The sequence below is a fragment of the Hoplias malabaricus genome, chromosome 5 (genome assembly GCF_029633855.1).
Source record: "Hoplias malabaricus isolate fHopMal1 chromosome 5, fHopMal1.hap1, whole genome shotgun sequence".
NCBI classification, from domain to species: Eukaryota; Metazoa; Chordata; class Actinopteri; order Characiformes; family Erythrinidae; genus Hoplias; species Hoplias malabaricus.
In genome coordinates this window covers 45,559,365-45,570,956 of record NC_089804.1, presented here as the reverse complement: position 1 = coordinate 45,570,956, position 11,592 = coordinate 45,559,365, and the positions used below count along the sequence as shown (strand labels likewise).

Here is an 11,592-nt window from a genome sequence, read left to right as displayed (position 1 = left end):
TATTTCATTTATTATGGTTATATGTAAAAGTTCTGGAAAAATGGGATGGCCTCTTATTATTTTTATATTGACACATGTTTTAGCTGAGGGAGGGCCCCAAGTTCTCAAAAAAACTGCCAAGGGGGTTTGGGAGGAAAAGCTTGAATAACTCTGTTCTAGAGTGTTTCACATCTGTTTGGTCTGAACTAAAAATAATAGGTTTAAAAGATGCCTTGGACCATGGTCCGGACGAAAGGACAAACATTTTGTCAGATCAGAAAGAGATGGTCTTGGTCCAGATCAGACTAAACCATTCATTCACACTAAACATTCGTGTGAATGAACAAATTACCAGGCAATTTACTCACTGCCTTCACTCCAAAAAACAGTAGGAAACATATAAACACCATTAATTTAACTTTATCACACTTTCTTAGCTGGAAACACCTTTAATACTGTACCATGAACATCATTTGATATACAATTTTTTCAGGAGTTCTGCTTGTTTTAACATTCAGAGTTGTACAGAAGTGAGAATAATATATAACATCCCTCTTCAGCCTCATACAATGAATGTGCAAAAATTATGAACACTTTTCCTGTTTGTGTGTGCTATAGTGTTTTGGTCCTGTTTCGAGCTGTGGATGTGAATGATTGGAGTAACAGGAGAAAGCAACTTTTGCCAGCATTCTGCCTGCTGAATATGGGCAAAGCTGACCTCGGGACAACAGAGGTGGGAGGGGGTGCAGTAACCAGACACTTCTGCACACAGAGATACACACACACACACACATACACACTCCTAAAGCTTGACTGTCTGAGCCCCACTTCCCTGAAACCGCACAGGGGCAAAGCAACAGTGAAATGAAAGTGGAGAAAGAAGGCCAAAAGCAGATGGATTTGAAAGCTGAAGACGGTTAATCACAGTCAGATCACTGAAGATATTTAATAGCACATTTGTTCGCATTGCTCTTAGTCCTTTCTAGTGAGCTCTGGAACAGTGTAGAGACTCTGTCATGTCTCTTCCACTGGACCAGAGCTCTTTCCAAAGGGACACCTCGCTGGACACTCTGGAGAAGCAGCTCATCTGTCCCATCTGCTTGGAGGTGTTCACCAAGCCTGTGGTCATTCTGCCCTGCCAACACAATCTCTGCCGTAAATGTGCCAACGAGCTATACAGGGTACGTATTGCTGAGTGTCCCTGTCCCAGTGGTAGGGTAACTCTGGGCAACCCTCTGAATAACATATTTTCAGGTTCAGGTTCAGGTTCATGTTTCCTGGGTAAGTTTTCTTTTTTTTTTTTTTTTTTTTTTTTTTTTGACAGTTTTAATTGAGGCCCTTTCTTTCCATGTATGTTCTACTTGTGAATAGACAAATACAAATGCTTTAAAATCACTTGAAATTGAAATATTTTCATAAGTTGTAAAGTACAACAACTCACATTATAGAGCTCCACAACTAGGGGCTGATATTCAGTGCCTTACATTACGTTTATTGGTCACAGCAGGATAACAGTTTTTCTCTCTGCCTTTTGCACCCAATGATTCTTGGTAGGCTCTGGGCCCACAGTGAACCTGATCTGGTAGTTAGAGGAAATGAATGAATGAAAACTGAGCAGGGTTTTTAAACGTTTGTCACTGACTCTATGCAGAGCAGCTTAAATTCATACTCAAGGAAAAGAATTGTAATTTAAAGACTAACTTTAAGCTAAACCTAATTTGGCAAGAACAGCCTAGAGTTTAACATCAGGTTCAAGTACAAAGTCCTGTTTAGAACACAATGGCAGGTTAGAGGCTATTCTTCACTTTTTTAGGACCTAATAAATAAAATTCTGTTATGTTCTAGGGAGGTTTTCTATCCAGTGCCTATGGGGTGAGATACAGTAGCATTTGTGATTTAGAAGAAATTATCTGACTCTCTTAAATGTGTAGGTGCTTAATGCAATCAAATGCCCAAAAACAACATTCTGACGTCTATTGTAAATCCTTTTCAGAAGAACAGAGGCTGTTACTGCTGAAAACAGCTTATATGTAGGGAGCACATGTAAATGTAATGCCTGTTTCCTGGTAAAATTATGTCTTCAAATATGTTTTTTTTTAACCTAATTCCACTCCTTTTTCATACAAAAAAGTCTGTTTGACCCTGGTATGTCCAAATCTAAGACTGCATTGTGAGTTATGAGTACTGTGTCTAACTGGCTGACTGTATTTGATCTATATTTGATCACTGAAGCAGCAGCTACAATGCAACTGATCTTCACCGCTGACATATATTCAGTGCAGTGTCTAATGGTCACCTGTATATTTCTGTGAGTTGTCAGAAAGAGTGTGGATCTATGGACATGAATAGAGCAATTCAAGGAATGTTTGACTAGACTGAGTATAGAAGACATACATGTAGCAACCCACTTATTTTTAGGAAAAGGCTACATCCAACCAATTTCTATTAATTTTTTTTGCCCAGATACCAGTTAATGTTCATATGCGGGTGGCATGCACATGTAAGAACGGTGGAGATAACTGTTAGGGGATTTGTAACCAAGTCCGCCACATCCCTGCTGGTGCATATCGGCATCAGGAGCCAGAAACTAAGGGCAGCTGTGAAGGATTTATCAGAAAGAGCTGAAAGATCTAGTCAGTGGTTGTGGACAAGGAGGACACAGATTACTTTGGCAAATGCACTGTAGAGGTGCTGTTGTGGTGGTTGGTGATGTAGCACGTAAAGTTCACATGGAACTGGTGGCACTGACCATGCATTAAGGGGTGCCAGTGGGGATAGGTACAGCCCTAGTCACCAGGGAGGCCAGTGTGGATTTATGGTTGTTGATGCTTAAGGGTAAGGTAGGACTGTAAAGCTAGATGGGAGGAGGCTGGGTCTGGGATGCCAGACTTCACTGTTGAGCCTTCTGGAGGTGTTGTGGGCTTAATTCAGCGAAACACCAATGACAGGAGGTGCCATCCTGATGACCCCAGTGAAGAGGTTGTGATACATTGGGTGGTTTGGAAACTCATGGGCTGGGCTCGATGAGTAACATCAACCTTAATATAGAGGTGTAGGATTCAACAAACATTTTGTGGCTGCAGATAGGAAGAGAGTGTGGTGGGCCCTATGTGAAGCTCTAATGGATTGGCATAGGATATTTTACATAATACATTATACATATAATTACATAACTACATGTGGCCCTTATAATTGGTGAACTGAATTACAGTAAGGTGCACCCATTGTGGAAACAAATTGTGCACAAAACTGTAATATGCTTACAGTAGGAAATCCTGAAGCTGCAGCAAAGGTGGGTCAAAAATGTTTTATTTTAGAAAAATGGTTGTCAGCTGTCTTCAAACATTTACATGCATAATGTAAATAGTTGGGGCCCCGGTGGTTTCGGTCCCTAAGGACCTAAATATCCTTAGTTTTACAACTAAAAACAACTGTGGATGGACATACTTTATGCAGCACAGCACAACACTGGGGGGCTTTATACAAATCATGCTAATTCTTTGCATTGGGCATGGTGAGCATTGGATCTGTTAGAAATATTTATCTGTTTTTCAGCTGAACAGCTGTGACGGTAGATAGTATGATGTTATGACAATAGTAGTGCATTGGTCTAGTGTAGAGCACATCAAAATATCAGGCTATCACTGGATAATAACCATAAAAATACACTGAACCAAGACAGGTGTGAGGACTGAGCTTAAACTCAGTTTGAAAGCCTTTGGGGTAAATATAGTGTGTGACCTACATTTGCCCCTTCTGACTAATCTCTCACAAGACAGACAATAGATTGACTGATCTGTGTGTGAAGCCTCAAATCTGACAAACAGCCCTCTGCACTATTTTTGTCTCATCTACATATCCTTGTTTCTGCCACCAGCTCAGATGTGTCTTACCTCCTCTATAGTTTTTCACTCCTGATGCTTTGTTAGCAAAATGTCAGCAGTTAAGTTACGAATGTGTCATAACAAATATCATTGACAGGTTTAAAAAGCTTGAAAAGAGTCAACTCATCACATGCTGGGACTGCTCCTGTACTCCCCCCACCATTACTCTGAATACGATGTTGACATTTTTAGCATTATTTGTAATTCAATAAGGAGCTCAGGGGAAAGTATGCTAGAGCTGGAGGTGCTGTTCTTTTTAAGGGTTACAACAGTAATATGAGGATACTCTATAAAACCAGAGATCCAAAACAAATCATCTGTTAATTAATGCAAAGCAGCCATTAGAATAGACCTCCACAGCTCTGTCACTCTGGCTGCTGGTTTGAGGACACGTGCTTATTCAACAGTTTTTGAATACTGAATGATAGTAAATGCTTCTTTTGGTGCAGCAACAGCTTTCCTCTTTTCTTGGAATGCTTATGTGAGTTTCTGTGATGATTTGATTGAATTGATTCATAACAGCATTAGTGAGCTAGGATACTGATTGTTTCTGGATCAGCAACACCACTTCATATCAGTCTGCACAATGCAGATCACCATATAATTTAAAGAGTTAAATCTCAGGGGAAATACCTGTTCTATAAGAGATATACTTTCTGTGTTCTAACACAATCACTTCAGTTCAGTATATAATTAATTAGAATTATAAGAAATCTTAACAAGCAGGGCAGAGACAACCCCGCTTTGCAGTGCCATGGCCTTCCAAGACAGGCACTGTGCTCCTTTGCTTTAAGCAGGGATTCTGATTTCCAACCGACCCATATGTCTCACCAGCTGAAGCTTTTTAAAGAGCACGACTATTTCAGGACGTCCACTGTGTCCATTTCTCTCTGTCCCTCTCACTCACTTCACATCATGCTCTCTACTGTGCACTCTTTCTTTACCTCAGAGAGAAAGAGGGGAAGAACAACTGCAAGTTCACTGTCTTTATCTGGACTCCATGCCAAAACCATGTCTTTGTTTACAAGATATTTTCCCTATTGGTAATAGGTCAGAAAAGCAGACTGGACACCAGAGGATCAGCAAAGTTCGATTTATACCTTCTCATAGCAACAGTCACTAAACCAGAAGCAGCTGGTCAGAGGTTTCCAAATGAACTCATGTTCAAGTGCATGGCTTCATTTGTCCATCAGCAGGATATTTATCTTCATTTAATCAAAGCTCTTTCATACTATATCTTTCTCAAAGCAAGACTAACAAAATGTAAGGTGTTCTCAGCAAAATTCATTCAGTAAATAAAGTTCACGATGACTGAAATAGGTATAATGTAATCGTGACATGCGCTGAAAATTAATTGTGAATTGCACAAATTTAATTATGATTATATTTCAGTTTATTCTATTACAATACCACACTAAAGTTCTGAACACATCTCATTTCTTTGCTTAACATGTACTTGTTTTATTTAAAAAAAATGCACCCAAATTCATTTTCTGTTTGTGTCAATGTAAACATATGAGTTAAATGCAAAACAGGCAATAAAAGTAATAAGTTTGATAGGCCTCACAACACCTAGAACATACTAATTAAGGGATTGCAGCCATCTCTGTTCCAGGTTGGGATTGGAGGCCGCTTTCGTTGTCCATCTTGCCGACATGACGTTGTTTTGGACCGCCACGGTGTTTATGGGCTCCAGCGAAACTTACTGGTGGAAAATATCATTGATGTCTACAAGCAAGAATCTGCAAGGTCAGAATTACCAGAATATATCTTGGTAAAAGTGCATCTTCTGAAGCTGTCAGTTGGCCATTTAGGTGTACACTGCTAGTTTTGCTATCTTTTGTATATACTCAAATATTTGTGTTGGGTATTGTGTTAATTCTCAAAACTATAGTGTTGTAGTATTTATGTGTGTCTCTAGCTCTAGGCCTCTACCAAAACAATTAACCCAAATAACCTGTGAGGAACATGAAGGAGAAAAACTCAACATTTACTGCATCAGTTGTCAGCTGCCCACCTGTTCACTCTGTAAAGTGTTTGGAGCACACAGCACCTGCCAAGTGGCTCCTTTAACTGAGGTCTATCAGCAGCAAAAGGTGAAAAATTGGTAATAACTTGGAAGATCAGTTTATACAACTTCCACTGATTGATTAATTAATTACCCACTTTTTATATTGTAGGATGAACTGAATAATGGGATTGGATGCTTGGTTGCCACTAATGAACGACTCCAAGCTTGCATAAATGATCTAGAAGAGCTTTGCAGGAATATTGAGGTTTTACTGGACTTCTCATGCTGAGACATCTCATTAATAATTTCCATATCTTTATTACTTTATATTTCATTTTATCATTACATCATTCAAGATGTGTCATGTGAGAATATATGTCATTTGTAACAGGAGAACAGCAGAAACCAGAAGGAGATTCTTTGTGAGAAGTTTGATCGTCTGAGTGCCATCTTGGATGAGAGGCGTAAGATTATGGTACAGGAAATCACAGATGAACAGGATGAAAAGACAGGCTGGGCCAGAAGCTTGGTACAAACCTATAGTGAACATGTTGACACCAACTCTAAATTGGTGCAGACAGCCATGAATACAATAGAAGAGTCAGAGATGGCTGCATTTCTGCAGGTACATTAATTTTTTTAAGTGTTTTTTGATGGCCTAAATATATTTTTTTGTTTTTCCGTATTTAATAACTAGAACCTGTAGGCACTGTAAAATAACACATTTCCAATTTTTGTATATTTTTAAAGGTTTTTAAAACGTTTTCTGCTCTCTTGTAGGCTTCAAAAAGCCTTATTGAAAGGTAAGTGCCTTCTTATATTTCACTGAGTGGATGTTGGTTCTCTAAGCATGAATTACCTTCCTATACGTCTCCATATTTTACACTAGTTCAAAATGATTCCTTCTTCCCAAAGGGTCTGTGTAGCAACTAACTGTGCCCCAGAGGAGACCATAATACCTGAATATGAAAACATGGATCATTATAAGGTTGATTTTGACACAGAGGAAATGGCTCTCTACCAGCTGGATTTCCTCCAACGTGAGACATGAATAGTTAAACTATATGTGTATTGCAAGACAAACAATTCAACTGACAATAATTTTGCTGCTGATTACTTTGCAGCTGAGGAGGAGATTGAAGAGACTCTGGAAGAACCTGAACCACAATCAGAATCTGAACTAGTGCTTGAAACAGAACCTGAAGAAGAACCTGAAGCAGAACAGTTAAACTTTGCAGGAGAGAGTCCTGTGCCAGATCAAGATCTTAAGTCAGACAGCTTGCCAATAAGCACTATAGTGTCTGACACAAGTGAGGATACCCTGGCACAAGCAGCAACAATAAAAGAAGTTCTATGCGAAAAAAGTGGGTGGAGTAACACTCAGGTAAGTCCTTGTACCTTCTCTCATTATTAAAAAGAAAACAACTGTTGCAACGAGAAGTCAATACATTCTACCTCTGAAGCTATATTCTTGCCATCCTTCACCCATTACAAGGACCAGCTTGAGTTAGGGTGTAAGGAGCATGATGTACGTGGCCTGGAAAAACAAAGCTTCCATGTACAAGCAGATGAAGAACCCAAACTCTACCCAAGCTGGTACAGGCCTAGGCAAATTCTTAGCTTAGACCTAGCCCTGCCTTATGATGCCACAGGAGATTGTGACCTTCCACCACTACTTGTAAAGGAACACACAGATCCATCCGCTTTCCTGCAGTCCCAGACACCTCTGTCCATGTGGATGAGTGGCAGCCTTATGCCTCTGGCCGCCAAGAAAAAATTTAGCCTTGAGAAGAGTCCATTTGGGAGGAATTCAGTGGATAGTCCCCAAGACCATATGGCAGAGGCTGAGAAGGACATTTCTGAGTCTGTCAGCAAAGACAGGGTTACCTCTTTATCTCTGCAGGTCAGTTTAGTTTCAAGAGATCATAGCCATTTATGTCCCCATCTCAGCCATCATTGTGCTTACCTTGTGATCTTCCTGCAATTCGTCATCAAGTAACTCCCACATGATAAACATTACTCAGTCATTTGTCCTTTTCTCAGGACCCGTGTTCATTGCACTTACTTGTGATTGCTAAAAATCTGTCTTACAACAAGAGAGAATTAATCTCTTAGGCTATGATTAGGGAAACAACAACTGCACTACTTTGGGAGCTTACAGTTATACTTTATAGGCATTAGGCAGATGCTCTTATCCAGAGCAATGCTCCGTGAACAGAATCATGGGTCAAAAGGTAAGCAGTAGTAGCATTAAGAGCATGCTAAACAAAATCGTATAGAACTTGGTATACCATGATACCCTACTGTTGTCTCAAACCACAATATGGTGCTTAGAGAGCAGTGTCACTATCCACTGCATTATACCACATCGCTATACTTCCCTTTCACATATAATAGCTTTTTTCCACACAAGTGCCTGCTTCTTTCCATCTTCACTTCCATCTCTCCTCAGGTCATCACCCTTGTGTTTTACATCTTGACCTTTCTGGTCATCCTCCAGAGGGTATGGGGGAACATTCAATGCATCCTTGGCACATAGCACTGCTGGAAAGTTCAGCTTTGAGGTATTGGTCTAATAACACATTGCATTTTGTGCTAACACCATTAACAACACATAGAATTATTTGGCCCTTTTCTTCTTATATGATTGATAACAATATGTTATAACTGAGGCAGCATTTTGAAATGCATGCTGTGAGTATACATACTCTTAATTCTATGGTGTCAAAACATAAAATAGACAGAGCAAACTGTTCCCTGTAGAAAAATAGGCCACAGGAAATTTCAAGCTGATTTAAATGTTCTGATGAGGCTTTAGCAGCTATCCTCATGATCAAACCTACCGGCACCCAAAGCACAATTGCTGATTTAACTGGTAGCTAGCCTAAGTTGTTTTTCTATTTTTTTTTTTTTTTTTTGTCTAAAATCTTTTCTCTAAAAGCAACTGAAACTACCAAAGACTGAAAAAATTTGCAGGCCATATGAACCCTATTCCCCTGGGGTCCCGAAGGCTGGCGATTTATAGCGTGACACTCATTCACGCTTTTATTACTTCTACAACTCCAATGCCCCCTTGTGGTAGCCACATTACTAACGAATGCCGCTCCTGAATAGTAACCCTCCATTTTAGATCTTGTTTGAACATGCCCTCACTGACTTCACCTCAACTCTCAGAAGGGTGGGATATGTACATTAATTGCAACTTGCAGCTTAATGGAAAGAATTATTTTTTTCACTGGGAACACTTTGCTGCTATGGCTTGCTTGGAAACTATGTGCTGCCTGATGTCTGTTTATTTTTAAGCATAACATAAACCAATGATTCCCAAAGTGTGGTTTGGGGGCAAAAGATGGACAAGTTGGTGAGAGTTAGTTGTGGGGTGAACATGCAGCAGATGATGAGTATTCTCAACTACAAAAGGGGAGCACAGCAAAAAAAAAAATATTTTTTTTTTGTAGATGCTAAATGCATTGCCATTTTTTGTTGCTGTGGCTTATAAAAATCTTTTTAACCAGTTTTCACAGTACATCTCTCTCTTTTATGCTGTCTCATTACAACTAGGTATTATATTAAATACATTTTGTAAGAGTTTTAATTCATTTTACTGCAGTCCCTTTTCACACCATTACACACTAGTAGCTCAACACCACACACTTGGAGCCAACTCTGTCCTAGTTAAACTATAGCTATATACTATATACTCTAGCTATATATACAGTCTCAGAAAAAAAGCATGGTACATGTACATTATTGTTCCTAAAGGTAATGTAAATGTACCTTTAAAGGTACAACAGTGTTTTAAAATCAAGTTGTGTTCCCTAAAGCTACATTACATTCTCTTCTCCAGAAGTGAGGTGAATATATTTGTAAGCTTTTATTACAGAACTGTGTAAAATAAAAGAACACAATTTAAGACCTGGAGATGAAATCATCACAACTTTTATATCTACAATTAATAATGAATATGGTACAATTATGGTCCCTAGCTGAAGGTACTGAAATATACCCTTGTTAGACATTATTAACATTCCGTCTACAAAATAGCCTCTAAGGGGGTGTACAGAAGGAGGTCATGATTTAAGGGGAAAGCAAGTTTTATCAAATTGCAATATTATCTAAGCCATTTCTACTGCTCAGTTCAACGGTTATGTTTATTTGATATCTAACAAACCACAAAGGCAGCAATAATAAGATATTTCACCATAGAGAGATACAAGTAGATGTTGGTAGGGGCATGTTAAATTTGGTACTGAAACATAATTAATAATTAAGAAAATATACGTGTGGCATTTTTGCTGGTTATTTGATATCAGTACTCTAATCACCTCTTACAGACTGCAGCTGCAGAGAACTCAGCAGAAGAACCAAGCTCACAACCTGTCACCACTGAGTCAACCCGTCTCAGCTTCTCCTTCTCCTGGCTTAACCCCCTTGCCAAGAAGAAGTGATCGCTCTCTCACTGAAAAGGTGTAGGGCCTTTAAAGCATTTTGGTCTTGTGGTCATTTGGGGCAAATGAAGCAATGCCCAGAGTCCTCTGCCAAAACTCCTGTTGCAATATTAGAAATTGTTATATCAGCTGTCATCAAAAAATATTAAAAAGAAATAGTTAAGTCTTAAGGTCTGCGTATTATTTCCTGAATTTACCTGCTATTACAATATCAGCGTTCTAAAATAGTTTCATCCTGAGACAAAAACTTGGTAAAAATTTTTGCAGCTTATATCGACAGCTCTGAAAATGTTTTTATGGTTAGTATGTTTGCAGTTTGAAAATAGATATTTCCAAACATTTGTTTTCATTTTGATATTTTTGCATATTATTACACAATAGTGTAGTACTAGTACTATTTATGGTATTAGAATTGTAGTGGACGTATGAAATTTAAAACAAAATCACTGATCTGTTTGTTACACTGTTACACTTTTTGTTCAGTGTCTTATGCAAATATTTGTATTTCAAATTCAACTAAGTTTACCCTTTGCTTGAACATAAAAAATAACCATTGCAAATACCTGTCATTTATTTTATGTGTTTCTGATTGCCTATGTAGTGGGTAAGATGAAAAAATTTTTTCAACTGATCCATACATATCCAGCCTAAACTATCTGTTCCAGGAGGACAGCAATGGAAAACATTTTTGTCCCACGCCCACAATTTTTTCAAAGGCTGGTATTTATTTCTAACAGAAATCCGGGAGTTTGTGGGTGTAGAAATGTCTGTTTGCTGTTGTTATAAATTCACTGTTTTGAACTGATCTAAATATTATTATTAGCATTCATTTATTTTAGGGAGTGCGGTCTGCGTGTTCCTAAGGGCAGTGGGACTAACTATTTCTTTAGATTCTCATATTGTTTTTTACCACTGTGTCCACCATTGAAACAATAAATGTGTGGGTATTTTTTTTTTTAATTTTGAATGTTTGTAGACTTTTCTTATTTTTGGACAAAACTAAAGTGTATAAAATTTAAGCTGGAGCGAGCCAGTTTTGTTTATGAAATAAAAGTCACCTTCATAAAAATGTTAGCTTTTTGATTAAGCAAATGCTTCAAACAAGGTAAAACCAAGAATTATTTAGGCTAAATGCTCTTTACTGAAATGTGTTATACATATGAGCTTTTATAAAGGTAAGCCAGGCTCTTCATAAAATCCCCAAAACACAAGAGGAATGTTGAATCTTTCTGGATGGTCCAGATTATATTGAATTATCCATATTTTCTAT

The 11,592-nt window shown here is 38.4% G+C and overlaps 1 protein-coding gene across 1 annotated transcript; it reads left to right on the top strand.

The window, feature by feature from the left end:
- Positions 1-995: 995 nt before the first annotated feature.
- On the top strand, positions 996-8,413 carry trim101 (tripartite motif containing 101). Its single transcript, XM_066672358.1, has 10 exons — positions 996-1,160; positions 5,464-5,612; positions 5,785-5,959; positions 6,044-6,139; positions 6,266-6,499; positions 6,655-6,677; positions 6,790-6,914; positions 6,999-7,258; positions 7,370-7,777; positions 8,327-8,413. Exons 1-10 carry the CDS (start codon positions 996-998, stop codon positions 8,411-8,413), a joined length of 1,722 nt encoding a protein of 573 aa, XP_066528455.1.
- Positions 8,414-11,592: the final 3,179 nt, after the last annotated feature.